General features: G+C 36.3%; 2 protein-coding genes across 2 annotated transcripts; both read left to right on the top strand.

Annotated features, from left to right (window-relative positions):
• Positions 1–3: 3 nt before the first annotated feature.
• Positions 4–7,470, top strand: LOC112725436 (uncharacterized). Its single transcript, XM_029290128.2, has 5 exons — positions 4–18; positions 3,901–4,316; positions 4,388–4,632; positions 4,746–4,860; positions 7,272–7,470. Exons 1-5 carry the CDS (start codon positions 4–6, stop codon positions 7,342–7,344), a joined length of 864 nt encoding a protein of 287 aa, XP_029145961.1. The 3' UTR covers positions 7,345–7,470.
• Positions 7,471–11,171: 3,701 nt separating this feature from the next.
• LOC112725420 (uncharacterized) lies at positions 11,172–14,994 on the top strand. Its single transcript, XM_072209029.1, has 5 exons — positions 11,172–11,193; positions 11,393–11,789; positions 11,861–12,105; positions 12,219–12,333; positions 14,745–14,994. Exons 1-5 carry the CDS (start codon positions 11,172–11,174, stop codon positions 14,815–14,817), a joined length of 852 nt encoding a protein of 283 aa, XP_072065130.1. The 3' UTR covers positions 14,818–14,994.
• Positions 14,995–20,881: the final 5,887 nt, after the last annotated feature.

Raw genomic sequence — 20,881 nt, 5'->3', positions numbered from 1 at the left:
TGTATGGTTTCCTTGGATGTACGTTATCGAACGAAAGTATTTTTGGGAACGGTATTTGCGGTTTAAAGTTTCAAACAGGCTCATATTTTAGTAATAAATAGTATAAGAGTCGTCGTAATGTCCGAGCTATCAGAGTAGCGCAGCCGGAAGCGTGAACTTTGGTAGTTAGGGTGTTACATTATGGTATCAGAGCAGTTCTTCCTGTAGAGCCTGAGGAATGGACTGACTATGCTTCAATTGCATACTCTGAGCGTTTGTCATGTATTAGGTCTTGTCGAATGACGAGAATTAGAGCTTTATGCACATGACGATCTATTGATTAACGTTGTTAGTCTTCCGTTGCATAATTTCTGATATTAAGTTTGGCCGGCTTAATACTAGTGAGTTATGTACATGAAAGCACTAATGAGTTATCATAGATAATATGCGAGTTTTGAGCAAAGTGAATCACGGGTTTTGGGAACGTTGGAAACTATTTCTCGAGGCTATTCAGTTGTGTGTTTTGGATTTTGTTCGAGTCGACCAGTTCTTTCATAGCCTAACTTGAAGTTCTTGTTTGCTACTTCCCTTGAAAAGTAATTTGATGTTTCCGCTCTATTTCTCTATTCATATGCATTCTTGTTTGATCTCAATTGCATATGCTTGTTTGAAATCCTTGTTGTATCTATCTTCCTCTGTTTGAGTTCTTCTTGATTCAAGTATTCTTTGATATAGCCTTGAACTTGTCTTAATGTGCTATGACTTTAACTCCGGGTTCCGAATTCATTCTTAAAGAATTTGTTGATTCGGTTTTCCTCTTATTTGACATTTATTACAGCTAATTTTGAGATTTTCACAAAAGTTGTTGTTGATTTGATATATACTTATCTACACATTTGGAACTTGAAAGATTTCTCATACAGTTTAATGATTATTTATTTCTAATACATCGCCTGTGCGTTTACTGGTTTACGGAACTACATTTACCTTAAATTACAATTTGACTTTCTAGTAATTTTACTATAGTTCCAATGCACATCTTCATTTGATTAAGTATTTGGATATTTTTCAAAATTTTGGAAAGGAAAGCTTTTTTTTTTTTCACTTTTATCCCAGTTGAGTCTCATTTGATAAACTTTACTTAATTTATTTCGAATTGAGTTTGATTTAGCATACTACATGGTTTATGCCACTGTTGTTCTTTTGAAAATGTTGGACTCATAGCTTTCTTCTTGTGAACGGACTAAATTCTTTGTTAAACCTATCATCTCTATCAATGTCATACTTGATTTTGTTTTTAACTAATTTCTTACATCTTGTGAAATTATCATTAATCTTGGTTTTTCCAATCTCGTGAATCTCATTCTTATGTGAGTTAGCTTGATTCGTTTTCAAATAGTGCATCATTTATATATCCTCTCATTATCTTTACAAAAGTTTTTAGTTAAAGATTTATTCTTGAGAAATTACTAATGATTGAGTTGTCTTTTCCTACGACTTTTCTTTTGGGTCAATTGGAAGCTTGTTGGATGTTTCACGACTAGTGAATCTTGTTTGAACTACCTTGATTTAAAACCCTCTCTTGCATGGCCTGACTCTTTTTAAGTACATCATAATTTTCTTGAATATCCTTCTGAGATGGTGATTTCAAGTATACTTTTGGAGTCTTATTTTGAACCTTTTAAAGAAGTTTTGAATTCTCTTTGAAGAAGTTCTAAATGGAATTTATTTTCTATTGCTTGATTGAGATTGAAAACCATTGTTCGATTTGTGACAAAATTGTTTTAAAATTGACATGCGCTATTTTAAATGAGGTTCTAAAAAGTTCCCTTGTTTAATGGAAACCTGTTTGTTTGTAACACACCGCTTGTTTCCTTACCAGATTGTAAGCAAAATTTTTACCTCGGGATTTCTTTTCTAAAAAGAGTTTAACCTCCTCTTTTGTTCTCGCTATAAATGTTATACACGCTTGTTTGAATATGTATTTTGAGGATTTTTGAACGAGCATTTGATTTCTCTTCCGAGTTTTATGATCGCTTTTGATTAAGATTGTACACCTAACTATCTTCCAAAATAGTTGAGGAAATACTTTTGCTCTTAGCCAAAATCTGTGTACAGTTTGTTTTAAAATTCTACATGATCTGTTTCAACATGAAATTATATTAAAGCAAAGCCACGTTTACGTTTTTGTTACTCTTTTGAAGGATGTTTACTGCTTAACCTTCTTTTAAACTGCGAGGCGACTTTCTTGCAAGTTTTCGATTCTTTTAAAAACAATGTATTCAAAAATATTTGTAATCATGCTCTTGAGTTCTGTGATCTTTGTCTTAGGTTTGAAATATTATCTTCTGTAAACCTCATATTTCATCGACTCAGTTTGAGTTTGTTTCAAACTGATGCGCTGGTTTTCTTGTTGATCCTATTGAACTTCTTTGATCCAAGGGTTATCTTTGAAGTTGTCAATTGATTTATTTCTAGCAAACTTCATTACTTGAGCATCCTTGTTTATCTGGAATTGGATATATTCTTTCTAATCTATGAGTACTATCCTTGATATCATTTCTCCTTGCTAGAATCTTGTATCCTTCTGAGTAGACTCGAGAATTGTTTTGATATCACGTGCGACTTGTAGACGTAGTAACGCGATACGTTAGTCCTTTAAGACGTGATGTGTATACAGAAGTTGAAGCGGTAGGTGTGCAACGTATGATTTGTGGGCGTTTTGTTCCTTGCGAACGGATCTGTGGTTGTCAGGCTAATGATCGAAATTGGGGTTTGTAAAGTGCTTGATGAAGTTGGAAAGTTGAAACTTTGAGGTTGATATGAGATTAGTGTGCGGAGGTTAAGCACGTCGTTTTAACTCTATCCTGTTTTATAGCCTTTGATGCTTTGCCCTTCTATCACATGATTGACCCATGCTAACTTTTGCATTGAGCCTACCTTGTAACGTTTGCTTTGCAATCACACTCCTACCTTTACATCCTTAAGCTCATGACAATCAAAGTATTTGAAAATCGTATATATGATTATATTTTGAGATATTTTTGCTTCTTCCTTGAATGTGTTCAAGGGTGAACTGTTATGGAATTTCTTTCATTTTGTATCAATTTTCGAGGGCGAAAATTTTTATAAGGTGGGTAGAATGTAAGACCCAAAACCTTTGAAAAGTCTTTTTGAGTAAGTCCCAAATCATATAGTTATTTACAGCCTTAATTTTAGAAATTATTTTATTAAAGATAATTAAGGCAAGTTTTGATTTATTGAATTTGAGATGAGTTATGATTATTATTTAATTTTATAATTATTGGATTATTTTCTATATTTGAATTATAAAGTTGATAGTTATGAAATAATAAAGATTTTATATGATTTGGATTAGATAAGTAATATTTTAAATATTATTACTGCTATTTTGGAAAATGAAGAAATTAAGTATATTATTTCTAATTTTTGGATTTGGGCATTTTATTGAAAATAATTTGTGAAATTGATGAGTAAATAGTATTTTTCTATATACAAATAGTGTTGGATTTAAATTGGATTTCAATTATTATATTATTCCTAATTTTAATTGAAATTACCAAATTACCCTTAACCCTAATTTTTGAAAATGAAACCCTAACCCAACGACCCGTTACCCGACCCGGTTTTTCTCACCCAACCCAGCAGCAAACAAACGCCTTCCCTTTCCCAAACCAAAATGCAGCAACGGCTGTAAAATGAAGCAAAAGAAAGAAAAGGGTTAGGAGGAAACGGGAAGAAGGAGAGGGGAGACGGGAGGAACGGCGCCGGTAAGGAGCCACCATTGCCGCCGCTTCACGAAGAGAGGAAGAGCGCGAGCCAGGGCACGCGAGACGGGGTAGCCACTGCTGGTCTCCGTTCTGCCTCGCCGTCACCACTGGAGTCGCATCCAGTCCCTAGTCGCCGCTGCGCCGCCCAGGACAGCCATCGCGTTGCGTCGCCGTCTGCACCAGCGCCGAGGAGACCGCGCGGGAAGGAGAGACGCACGAAGGAGAGAGCGGATTTGAGGCCGAGCTAAGGTCCAGCCACCGCGTCGGAGCCCTTTTCACGTCGCCGGCATTGCTGTCGAGCCCTGACGCCATTGATGGAGGACGCCGTCGCGAGGAGAAGCGTGGCCTCGCCGTCGTTGCTGGTGAGCCCAACCGCTGCCGATCTGGTCTGAGCGAGAGAAAGAACGCGAACAGAGGGCAAGCTGGGGAGCCACCGCTGCTGTTTGCTATACCCACAGTGCTCCCTATCACTTCCGCTGTCTGGAACTGTGCCGCCTTGCCTGGCTGCCGGGGAACGCCATTTTCGTCGCCGGAAGAACACTGTTGGTAAGGTCTTGTTAATGGATTCTATTTCTTTTGAATTCTGAGAATACCATAGTCACGACTTGTTGCTGCAGCGGTCATTTGAGTCGCGTAGAGGGAGAAAGAGCCACTGGGGGTCGCCGCACCTGGCCTTCGTCGCCTCTGTCACCGGAAACAGCCACCGAGTCCTCTGTTTTGGTAAGAATTTCTGAGTCGAAAGGCCTTTTGTCGCTGCTCTGTAAGCTTATGCTGAGGCATTGCGGTGTTGTCCATCATAGGGTTGTGGATTCGTGCTTGTATTCTGTGCTTGGAGTTGTAGCCGCCTCGTTTTGTTATCCGAGTAGGTATTTATGTTTCGGAAATCCTCGCGTTATTGTTCTGTACGTGTATTAATGCATTTACGAAATAAATGTTCTTAGGGTTTAGTAACCGAGGTTGCTTATTGTAAATTAGAGCTGTTTATGCTGCTGCAAAAATGTGTGGGCTGTGCTTTGAAGCTGCCTTTGATTTTGGGTGGAGGCGAAAAGGACTCGGTGAAGCGTTTGGGTTATGAAATTTGCATTTTGAGGTAGGGGCGCTTTCCAAAAACTATGTTTTATGTATTGGAATTATTACATATGGATACTGATGTGAGATATTGTGTATTTGGTGATTGTATCTGCCTTATGTATTATTTAATTGACTTGAATGATTATGGAAGTTGGTTTGGCTGAGTTGTTGTGTGGCTTTGTGAAATATAACGTTTTGAAGTTGATTCTTTAAAGATTTGAAATCTGAGTTTAAACCGTTGAGGATTGGTTTGAATTGAGTCAATTGTTTCAATGATGTGAAAAGTCGAATGCACTTTTGAATTCAGCCTGGTTTATTTTAATTGATTTGGTTTTGGACAAATGATTTGTTATTGAACCGTATCTTTAAAGCTTTGGAAATGAGTTATATCGATTGATATTGAGTTGATTTTGAAATGGTATCCTTGAGATACGCCACTGAGGCGGTTGTTGGATTTAGCTTGCTTTAAATTGATTTCTGGTTTTGAACTGTTGAAAAGGAATGAGAAATGGTTTAGTTGGGACCCGAACCGGGTGGCAAAAGTCCAAGTTTTAGGGGAGGTGCTGCCGAAATTTCTACAAAATCCTACAATTGTTTGTAAGGTTATTTAAAAGGGTTGGAATTGAGAAATTGTATGATTTGATTTACTAAAAGGATATTTATGTTTTCAAGCTTAATTTATTTGATGAACCTTATACGTTGAGTTCGGCTTATTTAGAACTGAACTATTTTTACCGTTTGAATCACTGAAGGAAAGAATGATGCTCCAATATCGATTTTAAAATAAAAAGGAGTTTTTAGTGATTTCAAAGGAACCTAGACTTTTGATTGATTAATCAAGTTTGAGGCATTTTGGAAGAGTTAGAAAAATGGGTTCTAAAAAGAAACTTGAAAGTGGTTTGATTCAAATGAACCGGTTTCGTTTCAAATGAGTTGATTTTTGGACCGGGTTGTAACTTGTGATTTGGTATGGCCGGTTTTATAGTAAATTCAGTTTTATTTACTTGAACCGAGAAATCTATGATTTTAAGAGTTTCAATGAATTTTAAGGAATTGATATAGGTTGACCTTCCCTAAAGACTTGGGACTCTGCCGAGAAACTTTTGATATAAAATCCCATTGTTGGATGGGTGATTTTGAATGCTTTGAAATAATCCTTAACTTGCCATGGTTTGGAAGTTTGGAAAGAAAATGCCGAGAGTGGCTCTGTTTTAAAAAGGGAACTCACTTTGAGTAAATTTGGCTTATGAGCCTGAGATGATTTGAGAAACGAGATTTCTAAAGCCAAGGCTGAAAAGAGTTGAAACTTGATTTTAAAGTGAAATGAATTGAGAAAATGATTTATGGCTTAAATGCCGATTTCATAATTTGATGATTTTGAATGTGGAAGTGCTATTTTGTTGTGAGCCGGAATGGCTTTGAATGATATGAATATTGGCTGGTTCTGGATTGAACCGTGAGCCGGAATGGCTGCGTGTGATTATTAATATTGGCTGGTTCTGGATTGAACCGTGAGCCGGATGGCTGAGATGGATGTTGATCCATGATTGAGAATGAAAGCATTTATGCTGAGATATTGATAAGTTGTGATGTTTGCACTTCCACTATCGGAGTTGAGGGTTTCCCTGGGTAGTAGCAGTGGCTAGCCACCACGTGCTCCAGGTTGAGACTTGATACTCTGTTGACCCTATGTCGTAAGTGTGGCCGGGCACTGTGAAAGTCCCGGATGAGCTCGCCCCCGAAATATTCACCAGTGAGGGTGATGGATATGGATCATGTTTATGATAAAGTTTATGATGAGTATAACTTGAGTTGGGGATGCGCGACAGAGGGACAGTCCAATGGTTAGCTACCAGGACTTGTCGGGTTGGCTCTATAACCGACAGATGATATCATCAGCCACTAGGGACAGGCATGCATCATATGCATCTATGTGACATTGTTTGGGTATGCATATTGTACTTGGTTTGCCTATGTGATTAACTGCTAATTGTTCTACTTGCAATAACTGTTTGTTTGTGTTTGTATCTTCCTACTTGTGTTTGCTTCTGGAACTATGTTGGATTGTGGTGGATTGGTTGTGGTTGAATTGTTTGGGCCTAGGGCCGTGGTTGAATGAGATGGACCGGTGGTTGATTTCGGTTTTGTGGTTCTGGTTTGGAATAAGATATGAAAGGTTATTTTGGTTCAGTATAGATAAACCTTTTTGAAATGCTTTGATGTTTTGAGAATTGAACGGTTCCTCTTTCAGAAAAGATTTCTGACTTTACGTTTATCGTAAACTGTTGTTTTTGAAAAGAGGCATAAGATGGTTAATAATCACTGGTACGGTTTATCTTCATGTATCCTATTACAGTAATTCCTAAAAACCCTCTACTGAGAACCCTTTCGAGGATGATGTTCTCACCCCTTACATTTTTCCCCTTTCAGGATATGGGCGCAGAAGTTACGAAGAATTTATTTAGTTATTGTTGTGATGTTCTGTATTGATTTAGCTTATTAATTATTGTACCCTCGCCTTTATCTTGATATATTCTATAAGAGGGATAGGAATTGTATTGGTTAATGTCTGTAATATTATTTGTATATGTATGTATATATATGGATGTACTCTTCATGAGTTTTGTAAGTTGTATGGTTTCCTTGGATGTACGTTATCGAACGAAAGTATTTTTGGGAACGGTATTTGCGGTTTAAAGTTTCAAACAGGCTCATATTTTAGTAATAAATAGTATAAGAGTCGTCGTAATGTCCGAGCTATCAGAGTAGCGCAGCCGGAAGCGTGAACGTTGGTAGTTAGGGTGTTACATTATGGTATCAGAGCAGTTCTTCCTGTAGAGCCTGAGGAATGGACTGACTATGCTTCAATTGCATACTCTGAGCGTTTGTCATGTATTAGGTCTTGTCGAATGACGAGAATTAGAGCTTTATGCACATGACGATCTATTGATTAACGTTGTTAGTCTTCCGTTGCATAATTTCTGATATTAAGTTTGGCCGGCTTAATACTAGTGAGTTATGTACATGAAAGCACTAATGAGTTATCATAGATAATATGCGAGTTTTGAGCAAAGTGAATCACGGGTTTTGGGAACGTTGGAAACTATTTCTCGAGGCTATTCAGTTGTGTGTTTTGGATTTTGTTCGAGTCGACCAGTTCTTTCATAGCCTAACTTGAAGTTCTTGTTTGCTACTTCCCTTGAAAAGTAATTTGATGTTTCCGCTCTATTTCTCTATTCATATGCATTCTTGTTTGATCTCAATTGCATATGCTTGTTTGAAATCCTTGTTGTATCTATCTTCCTCTGTTTGAGTTCTTCTTGATTCAAGTATTCTTTGATATAGCCTTGAACTTGTCTTAATGTGCTATGACTTTAACTCCGGGTTCCGAATTCATTCTTAAAGAATTTGTTGATTCGGTTTTCCTCTTATTTGACATTTATTACAGCTAATTTTGAGATTTTCACAAAAGTTGTTGTTGATTTGATATATACTTATCTACACATTTGGAACTTGAAAGATTTCTCATACAGTTTAATGATTATTTATTTCTAATACATCGCCTGTGCGTTTACTGGTTTACGGAACTACATTTACCTTAAATTACAATTTGACTTTCTAGTAATTTTACTATAGTTCCAATGCACATCTTCATTTGATTAAGTATTTGGATATTTTTCAAAATTTTGGAAAGGAAAGCTTTTTTTTTTTTTCACTTTTATCCCAGTTGAGTCTCATTTGATAAACTTTACTTAATTTATTTCGAATTGAGTTTGATTTAGCATACTACATGGTTTATGCCACTGTTGTTCTTTTGAAAATGTTGGACTCATAGCTTTCTTCTTGTGAACGGACTAAATTCTTTGTTAAACCTATCATCTCTATCAATGTCATACTTGATTTTGTTTTTAACTAATTTCTTACATCTTGTGAAATTATCATTAATCTTGGTTTTTCCAATCTCGTGAATCTCATTCTTATGTGAGTTAGCTTGATTCGTTTTCAAATAGTGCATCATTTATATATCCTCTCATTATCTTTACAAAAGTTTTTAGTTAAAGATTTATTCTTGAGAAATTACTAATGATTGAGTTGTCTTTTCCTACGACTTTTCTTTTGGGTCAATTGGAAGCTTGTTGGATGTTTCACGACTAGTGAATCTTGTTTGAACTACCTTGATTTAAAACCCTCTCTTGCATGGCCTGACTCTTTTTAAGTACATCATAATTTTCTTGAATATCCTTCTGAGATGGTGATTTCAAGTATACTTTTGGAGTCTTGTTTTGAACCTTTTAAAGAAGTTTTGAATTCTCTTTGAAGAAGTTCTAAATGGAATTTATTTTCTATTGCTTGATTGAGATTGAAAACCATTGTTCGATTTGTGACAAAATTGTTTTAAAATTGACATGCGCTATTTTAAATGAGGTTCTAAAAAGTTCCCTTGTTTAATGGAAACCTGTTTGTTTGTAACACACCGCTTGTTTCCTTACCAGATTGTAAGCAAAATTTTTACCTCGGGATTTCTTTTCTAAAAAGAGTTTAACCTCCTCTTTTGTTCTCGCTATAAATGTTATACACGCTTGTTTGAATATGTATTTTGAGGATTTTTGAACGAGCATTTGATTTCTCTTCCGAGTTTTATGATCGCTTTTGATTAAGATTGTACACCTAACTATCTTCCAAAATAGTTGAGGAAATACTTTTGCTCTTAGCCAAAATCTGTGTACAGTTTGTTTTAAAATTCTACATGATCTGTTTCAACATGAAATTATATTAAAGCAAAGCCACGTTTACGTTTTTGTTACTCTTTTGAAGGATGTTTACTGCTTAACCTTCTTTTAAACTGCGAGGCGACTTTCTTGCAAGTTTTCGATTCTTTTAAAAACAATGTATTCAAAAATATTTGTAATCATGCTCTTGAGTTCTGTGATCTTTGTCTTAGGTTTGAAATATTATCTTCTGTAAACCTCATATTTCATCGACTCAGTTTGAGTTTGTTTCAAACTGATGCGCTGGTTTTCTTGTTGATCCTATTGAACTTCTTTGATCCAAGGGTTATCTTTGAAGTTGTCAATTGATTTATTTCTAGCAAACTTCATTACTTGAGCATCCTTGTTTATCTGGAATTGGATATATTCTTTCTAATCTATGAGTACTATCCTTGATATCATTTCTCCTTGCTAGAATCTTGTATCCTTCTGAGTAGACTCGAGAATTGTTTTGATATCACGTGCGACTTGTAGACGTAGTAACGCGATACGTTAGTCCTTTAAGACGTGATGTGTATACAGAAGTTGAAGCGGTAGGTGTGCAACGTATGATTTGTGGGCGTTTTGTTCCTTGCGAACGGATCTGTGGTTGTCAGGCTAATGATCGAAATTGGGGTTTGTAAAGTGCTTGATGAAGTTGGAAAGTTGAAACTTTGAGGTTGATATGAGATTAGTGTGCGGAGGTTAAGCACGTCGTTTTAACTCTATCCTGTTTTATAGCCTTTGATGCTTTGCCCTTCTATCACATGATTGACCCATGCTAACTTTTGCATTGAGCCTACCTTGTAACGTTTGCTTTGCAATCACACTCCTACCTTTACATCCTTAAGCTCATGACAATCAAAGTATTTGAAAATCGTATATATGATTATATTTTGAGATATTTTTGCTTCTTCCTTGAATGTGTTCAAGGGTGAACTGTTATGGAATTTCTTTCATTTTGTATCAATTTTCGAGGGCGAAAATTTTTATAAGGTGGGTAGAATGTAAGACCCAAAACCTTTGAAAAGTCTTTTTGAGTAAGTCCCAAATCATATAGTTATTTACAGCCTTAATTTTAGAAATTATTTTATTAAAGATAATTAAGGCAAGTTTTGATTTATTGAATTTGAGATGAGTTATGATTATTATTTAATTTTATAATTATTGGATTATTTTCTATATTTGAATTATAAAGTTGATAGTTATGAAATAATAAAGATTTTATATGATTTGGATTAGATAAGTAATATTTTAAATATTATTACTGCTATTTTGGAAAATGAAGAAATTAAGTATATTATTTCTAATTTTTGGATTTGGGCATTTTATTGAAAATAATTTGTGAAATTGATGAGTAAATAGTATTTTTCTATATACAAATAGTGTTGGATTTAAATTGGATTTCAATTATTATATTATTCCTAATTTTAATTGAAATTACCAAATTACCCTTAACCCTAATTTTTGAAAATGAAACCCTAACCCAACGACCCGTTACCCGACCCGGTTTTTCTCACCCAACCCAGCAGCAAACAAACGCCTTCCCTTTCCCAAACCAAAATGCAGCAACGGCTGTAAAATGAAGCAAAAGAAAGAAAAGGGTTAGGAGGAAACGGGAAGAAGGAGAGGGGAGACGGGAGGAACGGCGCCGGTAAGGAGCCACCATTGCCGCCGCTTCACGAAGAGAGGAAGAGCGCGAGCCAGGGCACGCGAGACGGGGTAGCCACTGCTGGTCTCCGTTCTGCCTCGCCGTCACCACTGGAGTCGCATCCAGTCCCTAGTCGCCGCTGCGCCGCCCAGGACAGCCATCGCGTTGCGTCGCCGTCTGCACCAGCGCCGAGGAGACCACGCGGGAAGGAGAGACGCACGAAGGAGAGAGCGGATTTGAGGCCGAGCTAAGGTCCAGCCACCGCGTCGGAGCCCTTTTCACGTCGCCGGCATTGCTGTCGAGCCCTGACGCCATTGATGGAGGACGCCGTCGCGAGGAGAAGCGTGGCCTCGCCGTCGTTGCTGGTGAGCCCAACCGCTGCCGATCTGGTCTGAGCGAGAGAAAGAACGCGAACAGAGGGCAAGCTGGGGAGCCACCGCTGCTGTTTGCTATACCCACAGTGCTCCCTATCACTTCCGCTGTCTGGAACTGTGCCGCCTTGCCTGGCTGCCGGGGAACGCCATTTTCGTCGCCGGAAGAACACTGTTGGTAAGGTCTTGTTAATGGATTCTATTTCTTTTGAATTCTGAGAATACCATAGTCACGACTTGTTGCTGCAGCGGTCATTTGAGTCGCGTAGAGGGAGAAAGAGCCACTGGGGGTCGCCGCACCTGGCCTTCGTCGCCTCTGTCACCGGAAACAGCCACCGAGTCCTCTGTTTTGGTAAGAATTTCTGAGTCGAAAGGCCTTTTGTCGCTGCTCTGTAAGCTTATGCTGAGGCATTGCGGTGTTGTCCATCATAGGGTTGTGGATTCGTGCTTGTATTCTGTGCTTGGAGTTGTAGCCGCCTCGTTTTGTTATCCGAGTAGGTATTTATGTTTCGGAAATCCTCGCGTTATTGTTCTGTACGTGTATTAATGCATTTACGAAATAAATGTTCTTAGGGTTTAGTAACCGAGGTTGCTTATTGTAAATTAGAGCTGTTTATGCTGCTGCAAAAATGTGTGGGCTGTGCTTTGAAGCTGCCTTTGATTTTGGGTGGAGGCGAAAAGGACTCGGTGAAGCGTTTGGGTTATGAAATTTGCATTTTGAGGTAGGGGCGCTTTCCAAAAACTATGTTTTATGTATTGGAATTATTACATATGGATACTGATGTGAGATATTGTGTATTTGGTGATTGTATCTGCCTTATGTATTATTTAATTGACTTGAATGATTATGGAAGTTGGTTTGGCTGAGTTGTTGTGTGGCTTTGTGAAATATAACGTTTTGAAGTTGATTCTTTAAAGATTTGAAATCTGAGTTTAAACCGTTGAGGATTGGTTTGAATTGAGTCAATTGTTTCAATGATGTGAAAAGTCGAATGCACTTTTGAATTCAGCCTGGTTTATTTTAATTGATTTGGTTTTGGACAAATGATTTGTTATTGAACCGTATCTTTAAAGCTTTGGAAATGAGTTATATCGATTGATATTGAGTTGATTTTGAAATGGTATCCTTGAGATACGCCACTGAGGCGGTTGTTGGATTTAGCTTGCTTTAAATTGATTTCTGGTTTTGAACTGTTGAAAAGGAATGAGAAATGGTTTAGTTGGGACCCGAACCGGGTGGCAAAAGTCCAAGTTTTAGGGGAGGTGCTGCCGAAATTTCTACAAAATCCTACAATTGTTTGTAAGGTTATTTAAAAGGGTTGGAATTGAGAAATTGTATGATTTGATTTACTAAAAGGATATTTATGTTTTCAAGCTTAATTTATTTGATGAACCTTATACGTTGAGTTCGGCTTATTTAGAACTGAACTATTTTTACCGTTTGAATCACTGAAGGAAAGAATGATGCTCCAATATCGATTTTAAAATAAAAAGGAGTTTTTAGTGATTTCAAAGGAACCTAGACTTTTGATTGATTAATCAAGTTTGAGGCATTTTGGAAGAGTTAGAAAAATGGGTTCTAAAAAGAAACTTGAAAGTGGTTTGATTCAAATGAACCGGTTTCGTTTCAAATGAGTTGATTTTTGGACCGGGTTGTAACTTGTGATTTGGTATGGCCGGTTTTATAGTAAATTCAGTTTTATTTACTTGAACCGAGAAATCTATGATTTTAAGAGTTTCAATGAATTTTAAGGAATTGATATAGGTTGACCTTCCCTAAAGACTTGGGACTCTGCCGAGAAACTTTTGATATAAAATCCCATTGTTGGATGGGTGATTTTGAATGCTTTGAAATAATCCTTAACTTGCCATGGTTTGGAAGTTTGGAAAGAAAATGCCGAGAGTGGCTCTGTTTTAAAAAGGGAACTCACTTTGAGTAAATTTGGCTTATGAGCCTGAGATGATTTGAGAAACGAGATTTCTAAAGCCAAGGCTGAAAAGAGTTGAAACTTGATTTTAAAGTGAAATGAATTGAGAAAATGATTTATGGCTTAAATGCCGATTTCATAATTTGATGATTTTGAATGTGGAAGTGCTATTTTGTTGTGAGCCGGAATGGCTTTGAATGATATGAATATTGGCTGGTTCTGGATTGAACCGTGAGCCGGAATGGCTGCGTGTGATTATTAATATTGGCTGGTTCTGGATTGAACCGTGAGCCGGATGGCTGAGATGGATGTTGATCCATGATTGAGAATGAAAGCATTTATGCTGAGATATTGATAAGTTGTGATGTTTGCACTTCCACTATCGGAGTTGAGGGTTTCCCTGGGTAGTAGCAGTGGCTAGCCACCACGTGCTCCAGGTTGAGACTTGATACTCTGTTGACCCTATGTCGTAAGTGTGGCCGGGCACTGTGAAAGTCCCGGATGAGCTCGCCCCCGAAATATTCACCAGTGAGGGTGATGGATATGGATCATGTTTATGATAAAGTTTATGATGAGTATAACTTGAGTTGGGGATGCGCGACAGAGGGACAGTCCAATGGTTAGCTACCAGGACTTGTCGGGTTGGCTCTATAACCGACAGATGATATCATCAGCCACTAGGGACAGGCATGCATCATATGCATCTATGTGACATTGTTTGGGTATGCATATTGTACTTGGTTTGCTTATGTGATTAACTGCTAATTGTTCTACTTGCAATAACTGTTTGTTTGTGTTTGTATCTTCCTACTTGTGTTTGCTTCTGGAACTATGTTGGATTGTGGTGGATTGGTTGTGGTTGAATTGTTTGGGCCTAGGGCCGTGGTTGAATGAGATGGACCGGTGGTTGATTTCGGTTTTGTGGTTCTGCTTTGGAATAAGATATGAAAGGTTATTTTGGTTCAGTATAGATAAACCTTTTTGAAATGCTTTGATGTTTTGAGAATTGAACGGTTCCTCTTTCAGAAAAGATTTCTGACTTTACGTTTATCGTAAACTGTTGTTTTTGAAAAGAGGCATAAGATGGTTAATAATCACTGGTACGGTTTATCTTCATGTATCCTATTACAGTAATTCCTAAAAACCCTCTACTGAGAACCCTTTCGAGGATGATGTTCTCACCCCTTACATTTTTCCCCTTTCAGGATATGGGCGCAGAAGTTACGAAGAATTTATTTAGTTATTGTTGTGATGTTCTGTATTGATTTAGCTTATTAATTATTGTACCCTCGCCTTTATCTTGATATATTCTATAAGAGGGATAGGAATTGTATTGGTTAATGTCTGTAATATTATTTGTATATGTATGTATATATATGGATGTACTCTTCATGAGTTTTGTAAGTTGTATGGTTTCCTTGGATGTACGTTATCGAACGAAAGTATTTTTGGGAACGGTATTTGCGGTTTAAAGTTTCAAACAGGCTCATATTTTAGTAATAAATAGTATAAGAGTCGTCGTAATGTCCGAGCTATCAGAGTAGCGCAGCCGGAAGCGTGAACTTTGGTAGTTAGGGTGTTACATGTTGAACATATCACTGGGCAAATTCTTTTGTTGCTGGATAAGATCACTGTTCTTTTATTTTTAATTTGTTGAATTGTTGCCCTGTTCTTTTGTCCTATGAAGATATCAGGATGCAACCGGCAAATAAATTCCTAGGTTTCATCTATGCGAACATTGAAGATATCATGAATGATTCTGGCAATGTCCATCAAAACCTATTAATAGATAGGAACACACATTCTGTTTAAATCTATTCAAATCTAGAGGAAGGTTTTTATACACTTGAAATATTATTATACACTTATATTATCTACTTTTGTTGTATAAAATGTAATTGCATGTTTAGATGAATAGTATGATGTTAAAAATTTTTAATTTCTAAACATAAATAATTCATGACTCTGTAGAGACCCAATATAAAAAATGGGGTCTAATAAAATATAAATAAAATAAGAATAAACGGTTTAGTAATAATATCAACATCTACATGTTAACTAAATTCCATAAAAAAAAAGTACAAACACTTGTTGTTCATTGGGTCAAATACTTTGTGAAGGCCACCAACACATAATAATAAGAATTTGGATCTTCTAAATTTTGAAATTTATTTTAGAGAGTAAAGTATGATCTATCACTATTTATTTCATAGGTGGAACCAAGAGAAAACATGAGAGAGAAAACATTCAATGGTGAGAGATTTAACTTTATCTTCTAAAGTGAAAATCTAAAATTTAGAGGATCTAAATCCTATATTATGATTTTATTATTTAATATAATTATTTAATTAATTATGATTTTATATAATTATTTATTTTAAAATAACTTGCCACGTGGAAGTTCTTATTGGACCCTCAGTCCTTGGGAACTCTGTCTTCTTAAAATGCATGTGGGGACTCTCTCTCACTCTGCTCTAACGGACTACAACCGTCAACCACTCACTCTCACTCTCACTCTCACTCTCAATTCTCCAACGGACGCGCTCTCTCACTCTTCGGGAACCTCAGCACGAAACGGTAAAACTCTAATTCTCACTCAGCACTCTCTCACTACTCTCTCTCTCTCTCACTCGCCGCCGTCCAGTCTCTCCGCTTCTCGCTGCATCTTTCCTTCTCTTAGGTTTTTTATTTTTTCTTAATTCTGTTTCTAAATCCTTTTTATTTGTCATAATTTGTTGTTATGATTCTGTTTTAAAAATTTTCAAGTCTTAGCGTTTTATTTTTTTTAATTCAGTTTATTTCTCACAATTTGTTGTCATAATTCTATTTTTAATTTATCATTTGTTACTTGCTGATTTTTGTTAGTATTATTTGCTGATGGCTCTGATATTTTAATTTCATTATTTTTGTTTTTGTTGAGCATATCACTGGGCAAATTCTTTTGTTGCTGGATAAGATCACTGTTCTTTTGTTTTTAATTTGCTGAATTGTTGCCCTGTTCTTTTGTCCTATGAAGATATCAGGATGCAACCGGCAAATAAATTCCTAGGTTTCATCTATGCGAACATTGAAGATATCATGAATGATTCTGGCAATGTCCATCAAAACCTATTAATAGATAAGAACACACATTCTGTTTAAATCTGTTCAAATCTAGAAAAGGTTTTTATACACTTGAAATATTATTATACACTTATATTATCTACTTTTGTTGTATAAAATGTAATTGCATGTTTAGATGAATGGTATGATGTTAAAAATTTTTAATTTCTAAACATAAATAATTCATGACTCTATAGAGACCCAATATAAAAAATGGGGTCTAATAAAATATAAATAAAATAAGAATAAACGGTTTAGTAATAATATCAACATCTACATGTTAACTAAATTCCATAAAAAAAAGTACAAACACTTGTTGTTCATCGGGTCAAATACTTTGTGAAGGCCACCAACACATAATAATAAGAATTTGGATCTTCTAAATTTTGAAATTTATTTTAGAGAGTAAAGTATGATCTATCACCATTTATTTCATAGGTGGAACCAAGAGAAAACATGAGAGAGAAAACATTTAATGGTGAGAGATTTAACTTTATCTTGTAAAGTGAAAATCTAAAATTTAGAGGATCTAAATCCTAATAATAATAATTATGATTTTATTATTTAATATAATTATTTAATTAATTATGATTTTATATAATTATTTATTTTAAAATAACTTGCCACGTGGAAGTTCTTATTGGACCCTCAGTCCTTGGGAACTCTGTCTTCTTGAAATGCATGTGGGGACTCTCTCTCACTCTGCTCTAACGGACTACAACCGTCAACCACTCACTCTCACTCTCACTCTCACTCTCAATTCTCCAACGGACGCACTCTCTCACTCTTCGGGAACCTCAGCACGAAACGGTAAAACTCTAATTCTCACTCAGCACTCTCTCACTACTCTCTCTCTCTCTCTCACTCGCCGCCGTCCAGTCTCTCCGCTTCTCGCTGCGTCTTTCCTTCTCTTAGGTTTTTTATTTTTTCTTAATTCTGTTTCTAAATCCTTTTTATTTGTCATAATTTGTTGTTATGATTCTGTTTTAAAAATTTTCAAGTTTTAGCATTTTATTTTTTTTAATTCAGTTTATTTCTCACAATTTGTTGTCATAATTCTATTTTTAATTTATCATTTGTTACTTGCTGATTTTTCTTAGTATTATTTGCTGATGGCTCTGATCTTTTAATTTCATTGTTTTTGTTTTTGTTGAACATATCACTGGGCAAATTCTTTTGTTGCTGGATAAGATCACTGTTCTTTTGTTTTTAATTTGCTGAATTGTTGCCCTGTTCTTTTGTCCTATGAAGATATCAGGATGCAACCGGCAAATAAATTCCTAGGTTTCGTCTATGCGAACATTGAAGATATCATGAATGATTCCGGCAATGTGCATCAAAACCTATTAATAGATAAGAACACACATTCTGTTTAAATCTGTTCAAATCTAGAGGAAGGTTTTTATACACTTGAAATATTATTATACACTTATATTATCTACTTTTGTTGTATAAAATATAATTGCATGTTTAGATGAATGGTATGATGTTAAAAATTTTTAATTTCTAAACATAAATAATTCATGACTCTGTAGAGACCCAATATAAAAAATGGGGTCTAATAAAATATAAATAAAATAAGAATAAACGGTTTAGTAATAATATCAACATCTACATGTTAACTAAATTCCATAAAAAAAAAGTACAAACACTTGTTGTTCATCGGGTCAAATACTTTGTGAAGGCCACCAACACATAATAATAAGAATTTGGATCTTCTAAATTTAGAAATTTATTTTAGAGAGTAAAGTATGATCTATCACCATTTATTACATAGGTGGAACCAAGAGAAAACATGAGAGAGAAAACATTCAATGGTGAGAGATTTAACTTTATCTTCTAAAGTGAAAATCTAAAATTTAGAGGATGTAAATCCTAATAATAATAATTATGATTTTATTATTTAATATAATTATTTAATTAATTATGATTTTATATAATTATTTATTTTAAAATAACTTGCCACGTGGAAGTTCTTATTGGACCCTCAGTCCTTGAGAACTCTGTCTTCTTGAAATGCATGTGGGGACTCTCTCTCACTCTGCTCTAACGGACTACAACCGTCAACCACTCACTCTCACTCTCACTCTCACTCTCAATTCTCCAACGGACGCACTCTCTCACTCTTCGGGAACCTCAGCACGAAACGGTAAAACTCTAATTCTCACTCAGCACTCTCTCACTACTCTCTCTCTCTCTCTCACTCGCCGCCGTCCAGTCTCTCCGCTTCTCGCTGCATCTTTCCTTCTCTTAGGTTTTTGATTTTTTCTTAATTCTGTTTCTAAATCCTTTTTATTTGTCATAATTTGTTGTCATGATTCTGTTTTAAAAATTTTCAAGTCTTAGCATTTTGTTTTTTTTAATTCAGTTCATTTCCCACAATTTGTTGTCATAATTCTATTTTTAATTTATCATTTGTTAGTTGCTGATTTTTGTTAGTATTATTTGCTGATGGCTCTGATCTTTTAATTTCATTGTTTTTGTTTTTGTTGAACATATCACTGGGCAAATTCTTTTGTTGCTGGATAAGATCACTGTTCTTTTGTTTTTAATTTGTTGAATTGTTGCCCTGTTCTTTTGTCCTATGAAGATATCAGGATGCAACCGGCAAATAAATTCCTAGGTTTCATCTTTGCGAACATTGAAGATATCATGAATGATTCCGGCAATGTCCATCAAAACCTATTAATAGATAAGAACACACATTCTGTTTAAATCTGTTCAAATCTAGAGGAAGGTTTTTATACACTTGAAATATTATTATACACTTATATTATCTACTTTTGTTGTATAAAATGTAATTGCATGTTTAGATGAATGGTATGATGTTAAAAATTTTTAATTTCTAAACATAAATAATTCATGACTCTGTAGAGACCCAATATAAAAAATGGGGTCTAATAAAATATAAATAAAATAAGAATAAACGGTTTAGTAATAATATCAACATCTACATGTTAACTAAATTCCATAAAAAAAAGTACAAACACTTGTTGTTTGTAAGACCCAAAACTTTTGAAAAGTCTTATTATGATCAAGTCTCAAATCATATAGTCATTTATAGCCTTAATTTCAGAAATTATTTTATTATAGATAATTAAGGCAAGTTTTGATTTATTGGATTTGAGACGAGTTATGATCCTTATCCAATTTTACAATTGTTGGGTTATTTTCTATATTTAAAGTATAAAGTTGATAGTTGTGAAATAATAAGGATTTTATATGATTTGGATTAGATAAGTACTATTTTAAATATTACTACTGCTATTTTGGGAAATGAAGAAATTAAGTATATTATTTCTAATTTTTAGATTTGGGTATTTTAGTGAAAATAATTTGTGAAATTGATGAGCAAATAGTATTTTCTATGTACAAATAGTGTTAGATTTAATTTTGGTTTCAATTACTATATTATTCCCAATTTTATGTGAAATTACCAAATCACCCTCAGCCCTAATTTTTGAAAAGGAAAACCCTAACCCTAAAAACCCTAACTAGAACCCATTTCTCCCTCTGAACTCAGCAGCCGCACCCCACTTGTTTCCCTCTCACCCTCTCATTCACAGAAACATGGAAAGGAAGAACGGGAAAATCAAAAATGGAGACTGGGCCAGAAGGAGAGAAGGAGAGGGGGAAAGGATCGGCGCCGCCGGCTGGGTACTGCCGCCGTGTCTACCGGACTGCCGCACGCGAGGAGCGCCGCCGTCGAAGCCGCCCCGTTCATCCCTGCCTAGTCGCGGTTCGACCACCATCATCCCGTTTCGTCGCCTGAAGAGTGTCACGAAGGCGAGAGAAAGCTCGTGCGCGCAGGGGAGAGGAAGGAGGCGCTGGTTAGCCGCCGCACCTTGCCGTCGATCGCCATTGAACCGCGTCGGACCCAGAACTGCGAACGTGAGGGGTGCGATACAGGAGCCAACACGAGGAAGAGGGAGCGCGCGTGCGCGCGCAGGAGAAGGGCGAAGCTGCTATCACCACCGTTGGTGAGCTGCGCCGCCGTTGACCTTGCCGCAGAGACAGTCGCCGTCCTTTATGGCAGAGCAGACGAGAGAGATCTGAAGGTGTGCTGGGAGTCCAGCCACCGCGCCCAGCCGCTGTTTGCGTCGCCGGCGCCGCCTCGGTCGAAACTGCCGCCATCAGAAAAGGGTTCTGGCCGCCAGGGGTGGTTCTCGACTCCCGGGACCACCGCCGGAGTCTCTAAATACTTCTTCCGTCGCCCAAAAAAAAAAACTCTACCGGTAAG

This window comes from Arachis hypogaea, chromosome 2, assembly GCF_003086295.3.
Source record: "Arachis hypogaea cultivar Tifrunner chromosome 2, arahy.Tifrunner.gnm2.J5K5, whole genome shotgun sequence".
Lineage (NCBI taxonomy): Eukaryota > Viridiplantae > Streptophyta > Magnoliopsida > Fabales > Fabaceae > Arachis > Arachis hypogaea.
The sequence above is the reverse complement of the archived record's forward strand: the minus strand, read 5'-3'. Positions and strand labels throughout refer to the sequence as shown.

Coding starts and splice junctions, on each gene's coding strand:
- LOC112725436 (XM_029290128.2), top strand. Junction 4,317..4,387: donor TCGCCGGAAGAACACTGTTG/GTAAGGTCTTGT, acceptor TTGTTGCTGCAG/CGGTCATTTGAGTCGCGTAG. Junction 4,861..7,271: donor TATGAAATTTGCATTTTGAG/GTAGGGGCGCTT, acceptor TTCCCCTTTCAG/GATATGGGCGCAGAAGTTAC.
- LOC112725420 (XM_072209029.1), top strand. CDS start 11,172: ATGAAGCAAAAGAAAGAAAAGG. Junction 11,194..11,392: donor GAAGCAAAAGAAAGAAAAGG/GTTAGGAGGAAA, acceptor TGCGCCGCCCAG/GACAGCCATCGCGTTGCGTC. Junction 12,334..14,744: donor TATGAAATTTGCATTTTGAG/GTAGGGGCGCTT, acceptor TTCCCCTTTCAG/GATATGGGCGCAGAAGTTAC.